General features: G+C 48.4%; 3 protein-coding genes and 1 long non-coding RNA gene across 5 annotated transcripts; 2 read left to right on the top strand and 2 right to left on the bottom strand.

The window, feature by feature from the left end:
* Positions 1-803: 803 nt before the first annotated feature.
* Ctdnep1 (CTD nuclear envelope phosphatase 1) lies at positions 804-7,562 on the bottom strand. Of its 2 annotated transcripts, XM_047543981.1 has the most exons (9): positions 6,754-7,562; positions 3,722-3,788; positions 3,507-3,625; positions 3,229-3,300; positions 2,402-2,518; positions 2,171-2,282; positions 1,563-1,647; positions 1,195-1,251; positions 804-963 (listed from the first exon to the last, which is right to left on the bottom strand). In XM_047543981.1, coding segments are annotated over exons 1-9 (732 nt in total). In that variant the 5' UTR covers positions 6,856-7,562; the 3' UTR covers positions 804-962. The 2 variants fall into 2 exon arrangements, with proteins under 2 accessions (XP_047399937.1, XP_047399936.1); XM_047543980.1 differs by having other exon boundaries at positions 804-1,251; positions 6,754-7,559.
* A 377-nt stretch (positions 7,563-7,939) lies between these two features.
* Elp5 (elongator acetyltransferase complex subunit 5) lies at positions 7,940-14,191 on the top strand. The gene is made up of 8 exons (XM_047543978.1): positions 7,940-8,146; positions 8,305-8,365; positions 8,454-8,534; positions 9,773-9,993; positions 11,947-12,128; positions 12,859-12,954; positions 13,095-13,195; positions 13,836-14,191. The coding sequence occupies exons 1-8, from the start codon at positions 8,098-8,100 to the stop codon at positions 13,948-13,950; spliced, it is 906 nt and encodes a 301-aa protein (XP_047399934.1). The 5' UTR covers positions 7,940-8,097; the 3' UTR covers positions 13,951-14,191.
* Cldn7 (claudin 7) lies at positions 12,585-16,820 on the bottom strand. Its single transcript, XM_047543982.1, has 4 exons — positions 16,158-16,820; positions 15,142-15,306; positions 14,960-15,044; positions 12,585-14,857 (listed from the first exon to the last, which is right to left on the bottom strand). The coding sequence occupies exons 1-4, from the start codon at positions 16,378-16,380 to the stop codon at positions 14,695-14,697; spliced, it is 636 nt and encodes a 211-aa protein (XP_047399938.1). The 5' UTR covers positions 16,381-16,820; the 3' UTR covers positions 12,585-14,694.
* A 132-nt stretch (positions 16,821-16,952) lies between these two features.
* LOC124979598 (uncharacterized) lies at positions 16,953-20,282 on the top strand. Its single transcript, XR_007107650.1, has 3 exons — positions 16,953-17,029; positions 17,120-17,194; positions 18,355-20,282. It is a non-coding gene; the product is annotated as an uncharacterized LOC124979598 (long non-coding RNA).
* Positions 20,283-22,560: the final 2,278 nt, after the last annotated feature.

Genomic DNA, 22,560 nt, shown 5'->3' with positions numbered 1-22,560 from the left:
GAAGCAGATATTTGGACAGACGTGTAGAAGGCTTAAAGACCAGGAATGAGCGAACCGATAAGAACTGGAAAGGAACTCCAAAAGGTATGGCCCACACCAGGGCGGAAGAACACTTTAAGAATTTGTCATCTACGAAAATCATGTGATCTCAGAGAAGGGCGGAGCGTCACGTGGCGGGTGCCAGGAAGTAGAGCCGGCTCCTGGAGGAGGTGCTGGGGGCGGGGCTGCGGCGAGAGTGGGTAGGGGCTCGCCCGGACCCGGGTGCCATCCGCCTGGGGGCAGCGCCAGCCTAGCCAGTCCACGTCAGTTCCCAGACGAAGCCCTGCCTTTCTGCAGCTATAAACCCTCCGGAGCCTCCAGGTTTCACCTCCTTTCATCCTTCCATATGCTACTGCTTTGAAACTGTCCCACTCCCATTCTGTCACTTGGGCCCTTCCCGCCAAAGTAGCTGGTGCCAGTTATTCACTACTCCCTCTCCATATTCATCACCACCTTTCCCTTTATTCCCACAGACGGCTCTTTCCTTCTGGCTCTGGGACACGGTGGCTGTGAACACAGTCCCCTCCCCTCATGTCCCAAAACCCCAGAGAAGGACCTAGGGCAGCTTTGGTTTCAAAGTTATAATGCATGGTTTAAAAGAGAGAAAAGGAAAAAAGAGAGAGAGCTAGTTACAGGTTGGAGGGAATCTAGGGAGAAAAATGGAGGGAAAGTAAGGGAAAGACAAGTTTAGGGAGGATCCAGTGGCCCAAAATCCCAGTCTCCCACCCACAGCCCAGCCCTTGGAGCAGGAGTGAAGAAATCGATCAGTTTTTTACAAGAGTTTTAAAAAAAATCAAATCACAACAAAGCTGACTTGGCTTCTCTTTGAGCCTCCTGGATCACGGTATGTCTGTCTCTCACTCCAGCCAGTCCTGCCTCTCCACCAGACAGTTTCGGCTCTCCAAGGCCTCCACCTGTCCCAGTCTGGGGTTTCCATGGAGTGTGAACACGAAGTTAGAGTGAGGCTGCTTCACATTCTGGCCCATGTGTCCATCCAGACTCCAAATGGAGTGTAGGGCTCCCAGGGCAGAGGGGTGGGAGGGGCAGACCCTGCCCAGGCAGTCCTCACATTGGACAGGGCATCTGACGGCATCCCAAGGGCTTGCCCTCCCTTCCCCCCCACCCCAACTCAGGTGGAGGGGCAGCAGCTGTCACCAGAGCCTATGTTGGTGAAGATTTCGGCTCAACACGGATCGAACATCAGCGGTGAACCTGGGATGACAATAATTTGCATTGGTGGAGTACCTTATAGTTGACATCCTCATCACACTAGCATAAGGCACCTCACTGGAGATATGGGGCAAAATTTAACACCACTTTCACATAATGAGACAGGTTCATCTGACCAAAACCCTATGGCTAGGAATGATGAGCTTTGGAGTTGAGAAGACCTTGTCCAAACACTAAGTTCTTAAGGGAAGAGCAGTAAGTAAATAAAACAGGACAAATGTTTTTATTCCCTCAGGATCCCCCACCTCTACCTTTCCTCAGAAATTCAAATATCTAGAATTCACTTCCCTTACCTGAGGGCATCCAGCATTGGGAGCAGATTGAGAAGGGCTGTGTCACTGGGGTCACTGAACCAGGATTTGATGGGGATGGCATTGTCTGGAGTGGGCGAAAATGTAGAGGAGAACAGGATTCAAGAGACACTGGAGGTTTTTCTTGAAAATCATCACTTTAAAAAAAAAAAAAATCTCTACCTACCCCACCCAACAACCTGACTAAAATCTTCCTGATGAAATATTAATCACCCAAATTGATACTAGTGTGAAGCTTCTAGCCACACTTTATTGTCATTGTGGCCCACCTGAAACAAATATGATATAGGAAATCTGACTTGTGAAATTCACACATGGGGGTGGGTGACAAAGAGAACTTGAACATGGACCTAAAGTACACCAAGAAATCCCAGCTCTCAAAGCCCAGATCTCCAGCCTTCTAGTTCCCTCCATTCAAAACGCCTCATCAGTGGACTGAGTATGTGGCTCACTGGTAGAACACTTGCCCAGTATGCATGAGGCCCTGGGTTCCATCCCCAGCACTGCCAAGGGGGGGGGGGGGGGGCAGGGGGGGGGGCAACCCCAGAATCATGTCCTGGCCCTAACAGATTCATCACCTTCCCCCATACCTGGGTGGCTCCTGTAAGCTCCTGGGGAGTTATCCAGGATCACAATGCTGGAGAGGTCACTGTGGACCACAGAGAGGTCCTTGATGTAGCTGCCCAACTCCAAAGTGCAGTGCTGAAAGGCAGGGGATTATGCAGTACACCTCCCCACTTCCCCATCAAGGCAAATGCCTCAAAGCCAGATCCCTCCCTGCTGGCCTGCCTCACTCTTCAACCTGGACTCTAGCTCCTTACCTGTCTGTAGTATCTCCTCTTGAGAATGCTTCTGCTATTGTCCAGTTTATCTGCCACAGCAGAGCCATAAATTTCCATGCTTGCTGTAAACACCACCAGTTCGTACCACTGGCTCACCTGAAATAGATTGGGAGAGATAGAGGTATTATAGGAGGTGATGATTCATTTAGACATTCAGTTCTCTCTCCCTCTCCCTCCCCAACCCCCACACATCTATCTGTCCCTTCCCCACCCCAGCTTTTTAAAATTGGTATACAGTTCTCTTTCAGCCTAATACTTCAGAAGGCCTCCTAGCAACATCAAATGTCTTTGGGAACACACAATTCTGAAATTTCCCAAGCCTTCAAAATCAGTGTCTGAGGCATCCTGTAACTTAAGATTCAAAAATAGAAACACAAAAGAGTAGGATGCCTATGAAGAATAGAATTACATCAGTATAACAAATGAATCCCAGCAGGGCACAGTGGAGCATGACTATAATCCCAGCAGCACAGGAGGCTGAAACAGGAGGACTGCGAGTTCAAAACCAGCCTCAGCAAAAGCAAGGCACTAGGTAGCTCAGTGAGACCCTGTCTCTATATAAAACACTAAACAGGGTTGGGGATGTGGTTCAGTGGTGGAATCCCCCTGTTAAATCCCCAGTAAACCCTGCCAAAAAAATGAACTCCCAACTACTGAAAGTCATTCTTTTACCTTCCTACAGCCTTCCCTCTCCAAAATTGCCTTCATCCACTTCTCCTCACCCCTTTCTCCAAATCCCCTAAAATACCCAGAGTCCTACAACCATTTCTTCATTACAGAATTCCCTTTAGTTTGTGTACACTCACCACTTCTAAGAAGAAATCCACATGGGGCCGCTTATGTACAAAAAAACGGACAGGATGTTTGTCTATAACCACCTGTAGAGGAATAGGGAAGGACTGGGCAAATTCTGAACACTGCAATAAAGACCTAGAGAACATCTCCCTAACCCCCACTGCCTCCTGTTCTTCAGGTTGACACTGGTGCCAGGAATTGGGGACCAGATACTATGGGACTGGGAAAGGGAGCCCAGGACTGGGCAGAGTAACAAACAATCCTTTCATTGCTATCCATCCCCACACACCTTGAGGATAAAGTCAGGAGGCGTTCCAGGCCGTACTGTGGGCCTCAAGACCCCATCATGGTGGGAGTGAATAAGTGTCTCATCCAGATCCAACACCAGGATCTTCCTCTTCACCTGGGCTGAACCAGAATGGGAAAGAAAAACACCAACTGACCTCCAGCCCACAATTGGAATCCTACTCCAACTCAAGGAGTCTTCTTAGCCACCATACTCACCTAGCCGATTTCGAGACACAGGAGATAAGGGGAGGATATCATATCGAACAGTTTGGTATTGAATTACCTAAGGATAACAAGAGAAAAGATTAGAACCCATGAAATCTACGCCAGTAACAATAACAGGTATCAAAAATTGCCTATTTTGTGGTGGCGAACACCTATAATCCCAGCGGTTCAGGAGGCTAAGGCAGGAGGATCAAGAGTTCAAAGCCAGCCTCAGTAAAAGTGAGGTACTAAGTAACTCAGTGAAACCCTATCTCTAAATAAAATACAATATAGGGCTGGGGATGTGGTTCAGTGGTCAAGTGCCCTTGAGTTCAATTCCTGGTAAAAAAAAAAAAAAAAAAAAAAATTGACTATTTACCACATGCTGGGCACTATGCAATTTAGAATTATTTCATTTAATCCTTAGAACTATCCTATATTATTGTTATTATCCACCCCACCCCCTTTTTGGTATTGGGAATTTTACCAGGGGTACTTTACCACTGAGCTATATCCCATTTCTTCTTAGTTTTTATTTGAGACAGGGTATCACTAAGTTGCTGGGGCTGGCCTCAAACTTGTGATCCTCCTGCCTCAGTCTCTCGAGCTGCTGGTTTACAGGTTTGCACCACCATGCCTAGCATTATTATCCCTATTTTAAGGATGAAGAAACAGGCTTGCAAGGGTTCAACATCGTGCCTCTGTCTGCACAGCTAGATTTATCTCCCCAATTTAGAATGAAAACTGCATGAGTATAGGAATTTTGTCCCAATCATGACTTCTTTCCTAGTGCCTAGGACACTGTAGCAAGGGTGGTCAGTTAAGAGAATAAATGAAAAGGTAGAGTCAGGATTGTTCTCTGAAGACTGACCAAAGAACCTGCCATCTTAACCATGATGTTATCCTTGGTATGCTAAACAAAGAAATCCCCACTTTCATCCCAAGGATTTGTTGTGGAAACATCATCTCCCATTGGGAACTGAGAGCCTCAGACTTGGTGGACAAGGAGTAGGAATCAGGAGAAGCAATCCTTGGATTGCTAAGGGGAACAGAGAATGAGGGAATCCTAAGGTTGTCAGGTCAGCTAAGTTCCTCTGGCTGGTGGCCACCAGACCTATTTTAACCAGCCACCTGTCCATTTGTGTCTCTACTAGCCAAGTCACAAGTTTCAGAGAACCTTAGCCCTCTGAGCAGCCTCCTTATCCCGGTACCCAGGCTAGACAGAAAATATTGGAAAGCTCCACCTGCCAGAATGAAGTAAGAGCTTTGAGATAGAAGTGAACAAGGGACAAGGATGTCACCACCTCAGCCTTCCAGTTTTCCTTCTCCAAGCCTTCTCTAGAGGATATTTCTTAAGTCAGATCTACCTATGCAAAGCCTGGCAGTTCCCTCTGCTGTTTTCTTTTAAAGCATACTCTTTGGTCTATGCCTACGCCCTAAATCAAACCAGAAACAGGCTCCTCCTGTTTGCAAACCAAAAAACCCCCTCTCCCCCTTAATCCCAAGGCATCTGCCCTTCTTTTCTCCCTGGGCTGTGATGAGGGCTGAAACAGCTCGGGTATCCTGCCCTGCTATCTCGGGTTGCATATGCTGGGCATGTAGGGAATGCTCCAAGTGTTTGCCAGAAAGTGGGGTGGGGGAGGAAACTAGATTGGAAAGGAAGAGAAGACAAAAGGCTGTGGGGTCAGTGTTACCCGAAGAGCAATTCTGGAGGTAACTGATTTTCCAATAAATGGACCGGAACACTACTAAAACTGATGTGTTAAGGGTAGAAGGGGGAATTCTCAGAACAAGAGCAGAGACAGAGAATGGATAACAGTCAACTTGTAAAGAAAACCCCAGGAGCCAATCTGTCTCTGCCTTTCTGACCCCAATTTTTTCTTGGTTTCTAGCTTTCTTAGGGGAATAGCCCTGCATACAACCACCACCTCCCAGAACAGTGGGAGCTCTAAATCACGAAGTGGAAGGAATAAACTGTTGGAGAGGATGAATCCAAGGCCAGGCCATTCCCCCAAATCAATTAAGTCAATCACCACTACCACCCAGGGTTTTCTGGGAATTCTCTTGACCTACTGTATTTTATTCTTTTAAATTATACTGAAATCTGCCAGAGTACAGACCCCAGTTCACTCAATTTTCCCCACACTCCTTCAGAGTATTCACCCCAGTGGTGATGAGAACACAAGGGCACATTCGCTAAGAGATGTTAGCCAAAGGAGCTTCGACCTTGGAGAAAAGCTTTGGGGGAGGGAACCCAGAGATGCTTAGGTACATCCAGTCTCCAACCCCCCCCCCCCCCCCCCGCCAATCCCTTCGCAATGCTAGAATCTCCTGGAGAAACAAGCACACCTTCAGATGCAAGCTCCACAACTGACCAGTCTGTCTTCTAACCCAGATGCCCAAACTTTAATGTGCTCCCTCCTACAATCAAACAATGTTATCATAAAAGCATGTTTTTCTGTCCAGGGTCCCTCTAAATCCATAAACCTACACTCCCACTATGAAATAAGTTTTCAGGGCCTTTTTGGAGGGTTTTCCTTAATGGGAAGTGCAGAGGTTTCTCCTTCACACCGAGGGCTTTCCCCAAGTTCCTATCCTTGTTTGTTACAAATGCCCTCCTACCCACCCCCACTTTTGACACACATAAGCCTCTTTCTCCAAGACTAAACAAACCCTGAGGTTCCAATAAGAGGGTCTTTCACAAGCCCACATCCATAGATCGGGCTGCCAGCAAACAGGTGTTCCCCGCCACTTGGTTTCTTTAGCAACAGCTCCAGCTTTCTTAAAGAGCGCCCCACCCACCACTCTAGCCCCCAAGAGTTGCCAAATCCTATTCTATCTAGTTCCATTAAAACCCCCAGATCTCAGTTCTATTATAAGGGTCTTCCTCACCACCCCACGTCCCGATTAAGATGCCCTAATTCTCTTGTAGGAAAAGCCCCGTCAGGACTCCCTTCTTGGGCCCAGAGGCCTGACACTTTCGGAAAACCCATGAGCAACATGAAGAGAGTTCCCCACCACCGCCAGCGCCCACCCAGGCTCACCGTGCGGATCTGCCTCCGCAAAAGGTAAATGAAGAAGCTCCAGAGCTTGGCGGCGAAGGCCACGAACGTGCGCAGCCCCAGCAGACACTGCGTCCGCATCATCCCGATGACCCCGGCACCGCCGGCCCCGGGGCCCCCGCGGCCCAGCTCAGCCAGCCCCCCGGGGGCAGCCCCCCGCCGCCGGGAGGGGGAACGGGGGCCCCGAGTGGCAGGAGAAGCTGCAGAGAAGGGCACGGAACGGGCGGCTCAAAAAGCCACCCCCAGCGAGGGGAAAGCCCAGCGGAACGGGGATCTGGGGGACAGGCGTGGGCAGCCCGCGGGGGCCCACATGGGCGAGGAGGGGCACCGACGGCTTCGCGGAGTTTGCAGGACGAAACAGGTCGGGCTAGGACGGGGTCCTCAGAGACCAGGAGGGAAGGGGATGGAGAATTGGGGGAGGGGGTAGTGGGGGAGGGGGCGAGGGAAAAGGGAGGGAGGGAGACGGGAGGGGGAGGGGAAGGGGAAGCTGAGGGTGGCCCGCTGCGCAGGCGCACTAGGGGGCTGCCCGCGGGAAAGGGGCGGGCGGGGGCACGGGCGCGCGAAGGGCCACGGCAAGAGAATGGGCAGGCTGAGCAAAGGAGCAGGGTAGCAGGGGGAGGGGGAGACGAAGGGCGCGGAGCGCTGGACCGGAGTGGCCTCCCCCTCCCCGAGGTCGGCGGTCTCTTAGCCGCTAGGAAGCGGGGCTGCAGCTTCTGCAGCTGGATTTCCCACTCTGACAGGCGCCATTTTACTGCCCAGAGGTCTCCCTCCTCCTCTTTCCCCCCTCCTCTTCCCCTCTGACACTACTTCCGGTGGTGACGTGTATTCGCTTCACCCGGACTAAAGTTCCCCCTACTCGGTCTTATGGGGGTAGGGATGAGGAAAGCCAAGTGCGCCCCCAACAAGGCTGCAATATTGCGCAAGCGCCAAAGGCGATCGCAGGGCGGGGCCTGGGGCAAAGTCCTGAAAGGCGTGGACAGGGTAGAGTGACGTCACTTGCCCTGTGGTTCTGACGATCGGGGGAGGCATGCGCGACCCCCTCCCCTCCCCATTGACAACTGTCCCAACGGCTTTTCCCGCCCCAGTCATGGTGAAAATGTAGACTGGTTGTATCGTTCCTACGTCTGTGCGCCAAGGCTCGTGAGGGGCCATTTCGCTTAAGCTCTCCTGGGAATAGTGAACATAAAATCACCTCTCATTCCAACCTTTGCCAGCTCTTAATGGTGGGAGAAATGAGTGCCCCGCCCCTCTCACCCGGAGGGGGCGGGGCTGTAGGTCTTGACGTAATCAGAGGGCGTCGGAGTAGGAGTGGGATGCCAGTCAGAGATGCTGGATTCTCTGTTGGCATTCGGCGGTGGCCTGGTACTGCTTCGCGGTAAGGGGTTAAGGCACCGGAGGTTTCGGGTCAGATTCATGGGCTGGAAATGGGAAGGAAGGGCTATAGGTCACAGGCTAGGAGTGGAAGTCGCTGTTGTTTTATGAACGTGGAAACCTCAAGGTTCTCTTTGTTTATTCCTCCCTTGCTTTCCTTAGATTCCGTGGAGTGGGAGGGGCGGGGTCTTCTGAAAGCGCTCATCAAGAAATCTGCACTGTGGTGAGTAACAGGCAGCGCCTCCCAGTCCTGCTCTAAGAAGGGAACCTGTGCCCAACTCTTCGACATTTTCTCCTCATCTCTGCCTTAGTGGGGAGCAAGTCCACGTCTTGGGCTGTGAAGTGAGTGAGGAAGAGTTTCGAGAAGGTTTTGACTCCTGTGTCAACAGCCGGTAAGTACAAATTGGGAGAAATGTCATTAGATGTGGGATTCCTATCATTAAGGGGCTTTATTTTCAGCAACAAACATAAAAACCTGGTCTGGGTCGCATGTCTGTAATCCCAGTAACTCAGGAGATTGAGGCAGGAGGACCCCAAATCTGAGGCCAGCCTTGGGCAACTTAGGGATACCTTGTCTCAAAAGGGTTTGGGAATGTGGGTCAGTGGTAGAGCACCTCTGGGTTCAATCCCCAGTACTCCCCAACACACACAAAGATAGGCAGTATCGTTTAGTACTAGAGACCATAGTGGAGGATAAGAATAAGTACACTCTGCCTTTTGAGTCATTCAGAATCTGGTCGTGCTTAATTCAGTCATGAATTCAGACTTTGATCAACACTGACCGCAAGCTACTGAAGGGTTTGTCCTAGAGGCAGAGGGAACAGTAGCATGTGCAAAATTAGGAAGATATGATAAGATTATCATGGAAGGTGGAAGAACTTCCCAAAGTAGTTGAGGTCTTGCAGGTAAAGAGAGATCTGATTGTAAAAGATCTTACAGAGCATGAAAGGGAATTTAGATGTTATACCAAAGTCAGTAGGGAGTCGTTTGAAAATTTGGGGAGAGTTGATAACACCATGCCTGTTAGAAACACTAGTTCAGGGCCTGGGGGGATAGCTCAGTCGGTAGAGCACTTGCCTTGCAAGCACAAGGCCCTGGGTTCGATCCCCAGCACCCAAAAAAAAAAAGAAAGAAAGAAACACTAGTTCAGTGATTACTGTGGGAAAATGGATTGAAGGTGGCAATCTGGAGATAGGGAGAACAGGTAGGAAGGCTATTGCAGTGTATCCATATTGAGTACAATTATAAACCATATGTGGTGCTATGTAGTGGAGATAGAACAGTGAACATTATCCTAATTAATTTTAATAGAATAATGCTATGAGGTGACCACGGTCTAACTTCAGACAGAGGCAGTACAATTGGAGAGTTTAGAACTAATGTAAAAGAAGCTCCATAGTTGGAATTCCCAGTTAAGTGATTTTGGGCAAGTAGCAAAGCCAAGCTTGGCGCTTAGGCTGTTGGACACCAAAGTCTGTGCTCTCAATTTTAGGTTTTATGTCCAAGAGCCTAAGCTCCAACGTTTAGGGTATTAGTGAAAATTGAAAAAAAGAGAGCCACAAAAATAGGGTAAAGTTTGAGGTTTCAGGGAAAAGAGATAATATGTCTCCTAATATTTTTCCCTTTGCAGGCTGATTTACCATGACCTCTTCAGAGACCCTCTCAATTGGTCAAAAACTGGGGAGACTTCTCCTGGGGGACCCCTGGGAGTCTTGAGAGCCATGTGCAGGAGGACAGATCCTGGTCCTACCACCATAGCCCTTGATTCACTCAGCTGGCTGTTGCTTCATCTTCCCTGTACCACACTCTGCCAAATCCTGCATGCTCTGAGCCATCAAAACTCCTACCCTGGTGAGAACCCTTCTTTGTTGCTTGCCCTCACATATCTCCACCTGGCAAATGATATCTTCCTTTCCTAACCTAGAAGCAGCATCAAGGCCCCGCACTTGGGAGGCTGAGGCAGGAGGATCATAAGTTTGAGTAAGACCCTGTCTCAAAAAAGGGCTAGGGATGTAGTTTGGTGGTATAATGCCCCTGGGTTCAAGCCCCAGTTCCAAAAAGAAATCCAGCATCAGTTATCTCCAAAGATCCTCCATCTCTAACCTTTCTGAGGGGAGTTTTTGACTTTTTTTTTTTTTTTTAAATACCAGGGATTGAACCCAGGGGCACTTAACCACTGAGCCACATCCCCAGCCCTTTTTTATTTTTATTTTAAGACAGGGAAGATGGTCTTGAATTTGCAACCCTCCTTCCTCAGTCTCCCAAGTCGCTGAGATTATGGGCATGCCACCATGCCCAGCATTTTTGAGTCTGTAGTTTTTTATATTTATATACACACACACACATCTTTATTTTTTTTTTGATGTGGTACTGAAGATCAAACCCAGTGCCTTACATGTGCTAGGCAAGTACTCTGTACCCCTGAGCCACAACCCCAACCCCTCTATAATCTTTTTTTTTTTCCAGAATGCCTTTATTTTATTTATTTTTAATATGGTTCTAAGGATCAAACCTAGTACCTCACACATACTAGGCAACAGCCCCAGCCCTATAATCTCTTTTTAATGCCACCTGTTTTTTTTTTTTCTTTTTGTTTTGTTTTGTTTTGTTAGTTGTTGATAGACCTTTATTTATTTACTTATATGCAGTGCTGAGAATTGAACCCAATGCCTCACCCATGCTAGGCAAGCACTTGACCATTGAGCTACAACTCTAGCCCCCCTATTAATTTTTTTAACATTTATTTTTATTCAATCACTTCACAAACATTAAACACATACAACATGTAAGGTTTAATAACAGAAAAATAAAAACTAACTTCTAACTTTGTAGTTGGGCCCCTGCCTCCTGGGAGCACAAAGTTTCATGCAGATAAGTATACAGGCAGTTGCAAGATAGTCTGATAAGGACTATGATGATTTAAGGATATATGCACAGGGTACCTTAAAGAAGTAACCATCCTGAAGAGCAAGGGTTAGGCAGGCAGGTTTGGCCCAAGAGTAGGGAATACTAGTAGGGACTAGACCTAAAGTGCACTCTGGATATTAGAATGGAATTTAGAGTTAGACAGACCCATTTTTGTATTAAAATGCTTGATCTCTCAGTACTGCAGTTTTCCCAGTTTGGGGGGAAAAAAAAAAAGTGGGGGATATGATAGTGTCAGAATGAACCACTTGAAATTGCCATATGGCTTGATCTAAAATTGCTCACCTTTGTGAAGACTAAAATGTTGTGTTAATGTTTAGTGCAGTGCCCAACACTGTTAATGCTTCCAAAAGGGGAGAGAGGAAAGGAGGCCCTAAGATCTTGACAAGTTACAAAAACTGCTAGTAGTAAATTGTGTGAGAGATGAAACTGAAAAGCTTGTGGCTACCAGGTGCCAAAAGTGTTTATTTTATCCTGAAGGCCACAAGGAGCTGGCAAAGTCAGTGATATCATGATCAGATTTGCACTGGAGTAAGAAAGTATATAAGAAACTGGGTACACTGGTGCATGCCTATAATCCCAGTGAGTTGAGAAACTGAGAAAAGTTCAAGGCCAGCCTCAGCAACTTAGAGACCTTGTCCCAGAATAAAAAAGAGCCAGGAGTCTCACTCAGAGGTAGAGTGCCCCTGGATTCAGTCCCCAGTAGGGGAAGAGGAGCTTATAGCCAAGCAGTGAGATGGGCTGAGGTAAGTCAGGACTGTGGCAGAACTCTGATGGAATGTGGGCCTCTCCTTCCTTTTCTTCTGTATCTGCTCCCTGGCCTCAACCCTAAGTGTTTCCTACTTACCTTCATACCCTGCATTTCTTTTTTCTCTCCAGGTGATAGTTCACCAATAAAGCAGGTACATGTGTTGGGCCTGCTACATGAAGAAATTCATGGTCCAGGCCTCTTGGGAGCACTGAGCAACCTTGCCCAAACTGAGGTGACTCTGGGTGGTGCAATGGGCCAGGCCTCAGCCCATCTCCTCTTTCGGAAACCCCAGCAGCACCCAACTTATCAGGTCAGGAGAAGCAACAGGAAGGACTGGAGACTGGAGTCAGAAAAAGGGGTGCCATGATGGGAAGAACAATTAAAAAAAATTGGGGGGACCACGGGTACCAGGGATTAAACTCAAGAGCACTTGACCACTGAGCCACATCCCCAACCCTATTTTGTATTTTATTTAGAGACAGGGCCTCACTGAGTTGCTTAGCACCTTGCTTTTGCTGAAGCTGGCTTTGAATTCATGATCCTCCTGCCTCAGCCTCCCTCCCAAGCTGCTGGGATTACAGGCATGCACCTCAGGGCCTGGCAAAAATTTTTTTTAATACTTTCCTGTGTTTTGTTTTGTTGGTTGGGTGTGTGTGAGAGAGACAGACAGATGGGATTGAACCCAGTGCCTTGCACATCGCTAGGCAGTCACTCTACTACTGAGCCACATTCCCAGCCCTAGAAAAGAATTTTTTTTTTTTTTTTTTTTTTTGGTACTGGGGATTGAACCCAGGGCTTTGTGCTTACGAGGCAAGCACTCTACCAACTGAGCTATATCCCCAGCCCTAGAAAAGAATTTTTAAAAGACTAGAATAATTATTAGTGGAAAGGAAGAACAAGTCCATAGGGAGAGACTTAAAGGAGGGCTAGGGCTGAAAACAATGTGTTTGGGTGAATGGAGGCTGAATTGAGAGATGCTAAATTCTCTGGTTCAGTGGGATTAAGAAAACCTTTTTAACTCTCTTCTTTATTCTCCCCAGACTTCGTGGTTCTCCATCCTTCCTGACTTTAGCCTGGACCTCCAGGAGGGGCCTCCCGTGGGGCCCCAACACCACTCAGATCTTCATACATCTCTGGTACCTAAGAGTGCTGAGGCCAGAGCAAGGGAATGGAGTTTGGGATCTGGCAAAAGTAGAATAAAATTGCAGAGGTTGAGGGTGGAGTCAAGTATTCAGGGATGGGGCCAAGTGGCAGCAAGCATCCTTTTTACCTGCAGGTGGACCCCATGACTCATTTGACCTTTAATCTTCACCTGTCTAAGGAAGAAAAAGAAGCCAAGGATAGCCTGATTCTGCCTTTCCAGTTCAGCTCTGAAAAGTAAGGTTGGGGCCTGAAGTGTTTGAATCCCCAGCATCTGGGCCACAGGGAGGTGGGGTGATGACAGGTTATTGATTAACCTCTCAGACTTTATAGGGGCTAAAGTCCACTTCCAGAGACAAGTCTGGGGAGTGGTTCTCTACCCACCCATACCTCCCAAAATGGCAGAGGGTCTTCCTGTCTTTTATCTCCGTTAGAGCCATGGGTTCTAGCTTCATGGTTGTCCCCAGAGTAATCTGGCTCTGGGCTGAGCCAGAATGAACCTTAAGAGGTAACTCTCTTTGCCAGGCAGCAGTGCTAGAACAATAGGACAGGAAGATAGGTGGGTGTGGCAAAGACTGGTTAACAAGGGCTAGGTAGGTGCCTGCTGTTCTCAGCCCAGTGTGTGGGTGGATGAAGCAAGACTGCTGCAGAATCCTTCCCCTCAAGCTGCTAAGAACTTAGGGTTTTCTTAGACTAGTACTCATGCCAGGGTCCAGTGGTTCTTATTTAGCTGTAACTAATCTTGGAGGTCAGAGACGGGACTGGGGCCAAGTAATGATACAAGTCTAGGGTGGGTTGCCTGAGTCACAGGCACCTGTAAGGGGGTATCCAGACCCGACCTAACACCCACCCTCACTAGCATCAATTCTTCCTTCAGACAGCAGGTTCTACTGCGTCCTGGGCCAGGCCAAGCTACCAGCCGCATCTTCTATGAGCCAGATGCTTATGATGACCTAGACCAAGAAGACCCAGATGATGACCTTGATATTTGAGTGACCAGACTTGACTAGACTAATGGGAAGGGGGTGGGAGGGGGAGGACTGTGGGCCCAGAACCACCTGTTGTTTGTACTAGGCTTACTGTGTGTCTGTACTGCCTTTGCTCCTTTGTCTAGGGAGGCCCTACCCTATGAGGTAGAAAGCCGCATCTGATCAGGACAGAAAGTGGGGTGGATAGTGTAAGGTGAGGGAATAGGAACAACCCCCCATACCTAATAAAGTGTTTTGATTTTTTTGTTGTTGTTGTTGTTAAAAAGGAAACTGTTTGGTAGCTATTTGAACAGAAGTGGTGGGCAGTGGGAATGAATGGGGAAAGCCAAGCTCTTGAGTCTTTGGAGTCCAGTATAGGGATTGGGTCTGAGTCACAGTGAAAATTAAATGAACAGGAGTGGCCTGGCGCACAACTGGTGCTCTACCTTTAAGTGTTTGAACTAAAGTAGGTATACTTTAGGTACCAAGTTCGCACCAAGGATCTGAGTGGGAAGAAATCAGGCCCAGAAAAAAAAGAAAACCTACTTTCTAAAATGTGTTTTTTATTACTGTACAAAAAGCACGCCCTTCCCACTTTTAGTCTCCCCCATCCAACCCCCCCAGAGAACTAACTACATGGTATACAGGGATGGAGTGACCAGGAGGCCTTTGTCCTGCACCCTGCCCACAGGCTGTCCTCTGCCCTAGGTCCTTGCAGGCATTTGGGCACACCCACAGCCTGTCAGGCTGGGGCATGGGAATAACACCTCACACATACTCCTTGGCAGAGTTGGACTTAGGGTAGGAGCGTGGTGCACGGTACACAGCTTTGCTTTCCTGTCCAGGACAGGAACAAGAGAGCAGCGCACCTCCTAGGAGGACCAGAGCAGACCCAGCCCAGCCGATAAAGATGGCTGAACCAAACTCATACCTGTGGAGAGAAATGATCAAGATCAGAAACCTGGCTTGCCTCTGCCTTCCTATTCTAAGAACCCAGATTTGCTTCCTTAAGAGGCAGGGATCCCAGACTTACTTAAAATTCACGGGGGTGGTGGGGTTATAAAAGTCTGTGACAATCTGATGTCCATACCAGGAGCATGCTACCAAGGCGGCAAGGCCTGGAGAGAGAATGAGGATTCCAATACTGTGAAGGCCCAAACCAGCACCTTCTCCAACACGGGCGAGAGAAGAGCTGCCTATGGACCTGTGGCTCACCTGCTACGATAAAAATGATGCCTCCAGTCATAGCAATACGGGCCTTCTTTACTTTGTCATCTCCCCCACAGCGTGTGCACTTCATGCCCATCGTGGCCACGAACATAGCGAGGAAGCCCAGCACCAGAGAAATCACCATTAGGGCTCGAGTGGCCTGCATGGCAGCTGTGGAGCAGAAAGGACGCCGTCATTGCTGGAAATGGTGGCAGCCCTCAGACGGCTACAGTCGTGGCAGGGCGGGCCGCACCCACAACCCCTGGACCCGCATCCGACGGGTGCTACTAAGTTCTGCCCAGGACCTTGCTCTCCTCGGATGTCCAAGGCCCTACCTAGAGGGGGCTGGTTCCTACACCCTCCCAAGAGCGCAGCCTTCCTGCTCGCGCCCCGCCCTCTCTGTTGAAGAACCCGCCCGGGGCACCAGGGTTTCGATGAAACTGGTCGGGGTAGGGGGAAGGGTGAGAGGGGGCAGCGAAGGTAAGTGGAGGTGGCTGCCAGAACCTCGGCATAGGCCGAACATCCAGACGCGCGTCCCAGCCCTGGTCCCGCCTTCGAGGCCACGGGGTTTGTGGCTTCAGCTAATCGGCGGATAAGATTAGAGACCGCCGGCGGCTGACAACGTCTGACAAACCACACCGCTGCGCAGTCCTCCGCACGGCCTCAGCCTCGCGCCCCCTTTTGTTCGAACTAAAAGGGCGGGAGAACGCAGATGCCTTGGCCTGCCCAGGGCGATGGGGGAGGGGACGACCCTGGCCTAGGACTCACTTCCCCAAGTCCAGGTGGAGGTTCGTCTGGGGGCGTTCTGGGAAGAGCTCAGGCTGCAGGGGTACCGGCCCACGTGCGGCCACCAGAACCCGGATCCACCCCAGCCCAGCCCATTGCCCCTGCAAAACCATTTCCACTTCCTCCTGCTCCCTGGCAACCCAAGGCGCCTGGCCAGGGGACCTCGGCCCTGCCCCGCACCCCGCCCCACCATCTCCGCCTTGGGCGCGTCCGCCCCGTCGGTCCCACGGCCTTACCCGGCAGGGCGAGCACCGAGTCGTACATTTTGCAGCTCATCATGCCGGTGCTTTGCGTGACGCAGTCCATCCACAGCCCCTTGTACATGGCCTGGGCGGTGATAATATTGTCGCCCGCGTAGGAACTCATCTGCCACTGTGGGATGGCGGTGCTCGCCACCAGGCCCACCCAGCCCAGCATTGCCATGGAAAAGCCTAATAACTGCAGGCCTGAATTGGCCATTTCCGCCCTCAAAAAATACAGGACACCGGGCGGGCGACCCTACAACAACACAAACCGAATCCGCAGGGGGGCAGCCCCACAAGACAACTTGGGGTGGTGTTTTAAGTCACCCAAAGAAGCAAAAATGTTTTTGACCCGGTAACTTAAAATCTTATCACTCGAAGTAAACACAAATCGACCCCTCGGGTGGAGTGACGGTCTCACAGCAGAAAGAACAGGCTACGCCCGATGGACTGGTTTCAGACAAAAGCAGTCCGCGAAGGTCAGGCGGTTCTCTCTGGCGCTCTCAACGAACCCTACCAAACAAAAGGTAGAGGGGCCGTTTGGGTGCGGTCCCCAGAAAGTATCAGGCCTATCGGTCCCGGACTTCGCTGCGCAGGAAAGGTTGCAGGGCAGTGAGCGGGCAGGTGCGGGCGAACAGGTGCGCAGCGCACCTGAGTATATGTAGGGCGTCGGGGGCGTGCCCCCGCGGACTGGGAGCGCGGGAGGTGGGGCGGGACTGGAGGGGCAGCCGAGGGTGACCTGACGTCACCGAAGGGACACTCACCTGAACCGGAAGTCCTGGCCCCCACCCCTCCTTGCCCAGGTGAAGAGGAAGAAACCTGAGCACTAGGGTCACGCCCCTTCACTTGCCGGGCTTTAACCGCAGGTGGGGACAAGGCAAAATCTTCTCTGGAGTCCGGAGCTCCCAGTAATCCCCTCCCGGCTGGACTTCCCAACCTTCCCTTCTTCCCAACAGGTGCGCTTGGGACGCAGCGGAGCCAAAGCTGGAGGGACGCCCCTGGAAAGGCTCGGCGCCACCTTTTCCCTGCAGGTTTCTGCCCCATATGTTCTTCATCCAGCCCGCCTTTCGCCTCCACCCTTCGTTCTTCTTTTTCTTTTATTTCCACCTTCAGTGGGAACTGACCCAATCCCGGAAAATCACCCCTTGCAACAGACTTCTTGAAGTTTCCACTCCCAGTGATATCTCCCCAGCACCCCTCCCCTTTACTGTATGCACTCTCTATCTAGGCCCTCCAACATTCAGCGGGCTTCTGGGCACGGCTCTCGAGTAGCCTCACCTTCCTGGTCCCTACCCCCCCCCCCCCCCGTTCCAATCCTTGACATACTTAATGCCTGGGCCGGTCACTGGCCCCTCCAACTTCACGGTTCCTGGCAGAGGGAAGAAACCACTAAAGAGAGTCTGCAGAGGATGGGGAGGAGGGTAGGCCTAGGTCAGAGTCTCGGCCACACCCATCATTCCCCTCCCTTGGAGTATTTTCAAACGTGCCCTCCACTTTCCTCCCTCCTCCCCCAGCTAGCTCATTTCTCTCCCTTGTTCTTATCCTGTGCGGGCCTGTTTGTGGCACTCTCTCATCCCCTCACCATTCCTGCCTTCTCAACATTTGACTCTCCAAGGTGGCCTCTGATTCCACCCTCATTCTTCCACCTCACCCTCACATTCTTTCTCACTCTCCCCAAGCTTTTGCCCCATCCTTCCTCCCAGAATCTCTTCCAATCATCTGCTCATTCCTCCTTTTGATCATCTCCCCTTCTTGCCTTTTCCACTTTGTAGTTTCCTATTTCACTCCCTCCCTGTTAGTCTACCTTTGTACCCAATCTCCAACCCTTTGGAGTCCAGCCCTTTTCATCTCCTGTATGCATATTGTTGCCTCCTCACCCTTTTTCTTGCTGTTGTCTTCCAGTCTACCTCTCTTCCAACCTCCTTGCACCTCTCATACCCCTTTCTTACTCTGGCTGTTTCTCATTACATTTTCCTGTCTTCATTTTTTACATCAGTTTCCTCACTTTTCCCATCTATATTCATCTCAAACATTTGTTTGTAAATCTTTCCTTGATTTATTCAATGAACATATTAAAGAACACCTTGTTAAGCTCACTAATCTGCTTTTATACAAAATGCAGACCTTCATGAACTCTTTGTCATTCATACTTATCATACTTTTTGACTAATCATGAGATTATTTTTAACAGGTTCCTTCCAGCTCTAAAAGTCCATGTTCCCCTTTACTTGAATGAATCTAACACCTCTTCAAGCTCATTGCCACTACTACAAGGTAAGCCACCATCACCTCTTACCTGGACACTGCAACTACCTCCAAACCAATCTCCCTATCTTCACTCTTGTCCTTCTAAAACCTGTTCCCCAGAGTGATCTTTGTTTACCAAATTAGATGTGTTGTTTTCTTTTAAAAATTTTTCAGTGGCACTCCTGCGCTCATACAAGTAAATGCAATACCATGACTTATCTGGCTCTGTGCGTCAGCCACACAGGCCTCTCTCTTCATGAAATGTACTACATATGTTCTGTCCCACTAATGCACCTTTGCACACTCTGTTCTCTATGCCTGAATACTCTTCTCCATCTACCCCCACTCTTTTTCCTTTAACCAGCTAACTGATTCATTCTTCAGCTATCAGCTCAAATATCACTTCTAGGAAGCCTGGCCTGATTGCCCCACCCCAGACTGAGTCAGATCATCTGCTCAATGTTCTCATGGCTACCTGTACTTCTCTTTCAAAGCACTTTTTATAGTCTGAAACCACTTTGTGTTCTTATTGATTCAACGTGGGTCGCCCTATTGTAATTCGCCTTGGTGAATTCCAAGAGGTTAGAGATAGGTGGATTTTATCACCAGTGAATATTTGATAAATGAATGAAAAAATAAATTTCAAATAAATAGTATTTCATCCACTGTTCAATAACTACTTTCTGGATGCCTGTCATGTACCAGGCACTATGCTTGACCACAGGGATACAGCAATGAACAAAAGAGATAAGAACATTGTGTTCGTGTAACTCATTCTTCAGAAGGAAGCAAGTAAAAAAGACATAAGATAGCAAATGTTTTGAAGGCAGTGAAACAGGATAATGTAATGAGGCTGGATCTGATCTCAAGTTAGGTCAGAAAAACTTTCTGAAGAAATGACTTAAACAATGAGCCAACCAAGAGGGAACCATGTTATAAGCAATAAAAATAGCAAGTGCGGGCTGGGGTTGTAGCTCAGTGGCAAAGTGCTTGCTCAGCATGTGCGAGGCTCTGAGTTCTATTTTCAGAACCACATATAAATAAATAAAGGTCCATTGACAACTAAAAAAATATTTAAAAAACAACAAGTACACAGGCCCTGTGTCAATTGTCCATTTGAGACTTGTAGTCATTAATTTGAAGCAGGATTTCTTAACCTTGGCACTACTAACTTGGAGTCAGACAATTCTTTGTTGTCCTGTGTATTCTAGGATAGTTAGCAACGTCCCTGACATCTTTCAATTAGATGTAGTAAAACATTCCCCCACACCCCAGTGTGATAATCAAAAATATCTCCAGACATTGCCAAATGTCCTAGGAAGGAGAGGAGCAAAGTTTGTCCCAGTTAAGAACTGTTGATTTTGAAGGGTTATGGAAAAGTAATATTCCTGTACGTGGTCCTCAAAGATAAAAGGGAGAAAGGTGCAGCTCAGGAGGGAGGAGAGACTAGGCAAGAATTAACCTCCCAACATATTCTTTCCTGATAACAATGGGTCCTAAAGGAAAGGGGTGGATATTGACCTTGACCTTCCCCCATTGCAAATTAATCTTAAAGGAAGCACAGCCAATAACAATGGGCAAGATTTGAGTACTCATCCCTCCGGGTCTGGTTTTAACCTGTACAACTAGCCCCTGAAGGTCAAAAACTGCATATGCACAGCTTCCAATGATTATATGATCCTCATTGTACCCTATAAACCCAAAATCTCCCCTGTAACTGCTGGCCTTTTGTGTGTGTGTGTGTGTGTGTGGTGCTGGGGATCAAACCCAGGGCCTTGGGCTTGCAAGGCAAGCACTCTACTGACTGATCCATCTCCCCAGCCCTGGTGGCCATTTTTGAATCTGGAAAATGTGCCCCACCAGCACCCCGAGTCCAAGAATGAATAAAGGCTTCTATGAATCTGTTGAGTTTTGCTTCCTGTTCTTTTGTGCTTACAGATTTAGTGATACCAGTGAACATCTGTAGCGAGCAGTGAGTAAGAGAGGAATCAAGTTTGTTTCCAACAAGTGGATTTTATTCATGCAATGCACACTCAACTTAACATTTCTAATAATAGCAAGTCACAAATACATTGAAGATTCACTCCCTTGTTCACCTAGAGTCCAATCCCCATGGACTTACTCAATGCAATGTCTCTTAGCCAAGAATTCAGTCAGCAAGACCAAGGGGATTCTTCTCAGCCGTAGCCTCTCTCAGCTCCTCGGATGTCTTTGGATGTCCTCTGGCGTCCAATAAGCCAGAGGCTGGGTGGCAGTCGTTGCTGCGGGAGAGGTGGTCAGTCGTCTGGCCTCAGTGACAATGGTCGATCAGAAATCAGTGATGGAGTGGACAGCAACCAGGGCAATCAGACAGAGTGATGTAGAGTCCTCTGGTCACGGTGCTACTGACAGTTTGCTCCAAAAGTCCAGGGGTTTAAGTAGTGAGTTTCTGCCCAGTCATGCTCTGGTCTTCATTGATATAGACCAGAACACAACTATACGAGGAGCCACCACTCAAATCATAGATAAAGGTTCATATCAGCATTGTTCAGGAGTGTCATCTCACCACACAGCAAGTTTGTCACCAGGCGCCTTTATTTTAGTTTTACAAGTCCAGGCAAATACCAAATACAGCTTATTATTACTACATAACATACAACTATAACAATTCCTATTATTTTCTTGTCTCATTACAACATCATTGTATTTTTTTTTCCTCTTTCTCTAGTAGCCTTGAAATAAATTAACTGGATGCAAGAACCCAAGGGTATGGATTGTTAGATTATACCATGGCTGGGGTTTTTCTAAAAAAAAAGAGGGAGAAGAAACTTTAGGTATATACATGAGAATGATTATATTATTAGATCATGATGTAAATAGGGTAAGAAGAGGAGTAAACACCAAAAGGGGTTGGTGGATAGTGAAAACTGGTAGGGTCAATGTTTTAAAAGTCTCCATGGGTGAAAGGAGTGAGAAAACATGAGTAAATAAACCAGAAACCTAGGAGATAGTCATGAGAGGTTGTTGGGGGAAATGACAAAGCCTAGGTAGGGACCTGAGAAAGGACTGAAGAAAAAGATCATTGGAGATAAGACTGAGGGATTGAGAGGCTACAATTAGATGGACTACCTAAAGGGTTTGATTGGGTTTGGTTTGGTTTTTGAAACAGGTCTCCCTAGTTGTTCAGGCTGACCTCAAACTTCTGGGTTCCAGCAACCTCCTTGCCTCAGCCTACCATGTAGCTGGGACTGCTGGTGTGTACCATTGTGCCCACCAACCCTGAGGAATTTTTTTTTTTTCCTGTGCTGGGGATTTGAACCCAAGGCCTTGGGCTTGCAAGGCAAGCACCCTACCAACTGAGCTATATCCCTAGCCCGCTGAGGAATTTTTGAAGTCAACAATAATGATGATAGGAAAAGAGGTGTAAAAAGGTAGATAATGAGTCCGGTGCTAAATTTAGCAGTGCATGTGGATTAATACCCAAACTTGAAGAGAGGTAGCAGTGACAGGATTCAAGATATGAACTTAAAAGGAGCAGGGGATTTTGAACAATGAAGAAAGAATAATGGTCTAGCTAGCAGCCTCAGAAAACAGTATTTCTTTTTGTTTTTAATTGTTTTTTGAACCTTTATTTATTTAGTTGTATGTGGTGCTAAGAATCAAACCCAGTGCCTCATACATGCCAGGCAAGTGCTCTACCACTGAGCCACAATCACAGCCCGAGCAATACTCTTACCTCCAAATTCTGAGGTATGTGAAACAAGACCCAAACAAGCCTTTATAAAGGCCAGTGGTACACGCCTGTAATCCCAGCTACTCAGGAGACTGAGGCAGGAGGACACAAGCCCAAGACCAGCCCAGAGAATTTAGTGAGACCCTATCTCAAAATAACAAATAAAAGTCAGGCATGGTGGTGCATGCCTGTAATTCCAGCAATTCAGGAAGCTGAGGCAGGAGGATCTCAAGTCAAAGCCAGCCTCAGCAACTTAGTAAGACCCTATCTCAAAAGTTTTTAAAAAGGGGGGCTGGGCATAAAGAAGAATGAAATTATGGCATTTGCCAGGTAAATGAATGGAACTGGAGACTGTCATGTTAAGTGAAATAAGCCAAAACCAAACACCGAATATTACCTCTGATATGCTGATACACAATGGGAGGTGGGGGAACAGAA

This window comes from Sciurus carolinensis, chromosome 3 (assembly GCF_902686445.1).
Source record: "Sciurus carolinensis chromosome 3, mSciCar1.2, whole genome shotgun sequence".
Lineage (NCBI taxonomy): Eukaryota > Metazoa > Chordata > Mammalia > Rodentia > Sciuridae > Sciurus > Sciurus carolinensis.
The sequence above is the reverse complement of the archived record's forward strand: the minus strand, read 5'-3'. Positions and strand labels throughout refer to the sequence as shown.

Bases quoted from the DNA above. Each gene is read 5' to 3' on its own strand.
- Elp5 (XM_047543978.1), top strand. From the start codon at position 8,098: ATGCTGGATTCTCTGTTGGCATTCGGCGGTGGCCTGGTACTGCTTCGC. The intron at 9,994-11,946 runs GTGAGAACCCTT...TTTTCTCTCCAG, and splicing joins CCATCAAAACTCCTACCCTG to GTGATAGTTCACCAATAAAG. The intron at 12,129-12,858 runs GTCAGGAGAAGC...TATTCTCCCCAG, and splicing joins AGCAGCACCCAACTTATCAG to ACTTCGTGGTTCTCCATCCT.
- Ctdnep1 (XM_047543980.1), bottom strand. From the start codon at position 6,855: ATGATGCGGACGCAGTGTCTGCTGGGGCTGCGCACGTTCGTGGCCTTC. The intron at 3,789-6,753 runs GTGAGCCTGGGT...TGTTATCCTTAG, and splicing joins TGCGGAGGCAGATCCGCACG to GTAATTCAATACCAAACTGT. The intron at 3,301-3,506 runs GTGTGTGGGGAT...ATTCCTCTACAG, and splicing joins CTCCTGACTTTATCCTCAAG to GTGGTTATAGACAAACATCC.
- Cldn7 (XM_047543982.1), bottom strand. From the start codon at position 16,380: ATGGCCAATTCAGGCCTGCAGTTATTAGGCTTTTCCATGGCAATGCTG. The intron at 15,307-16,157 runs GTAAGGCCGTGG...TCTGCTCCACAG, and splicing joins CTCGGTGCTCGCCCTGCCGG to CTGCCATGCAGGCCACTCGA. The intron at 15,045-15,141 runs GTGAGCCACAGG...TTCTCTCTCCAG, and splicing joins CATCATTTTTATCGTAGCAG to GCCTTGCCGCCTTGGTAGCA.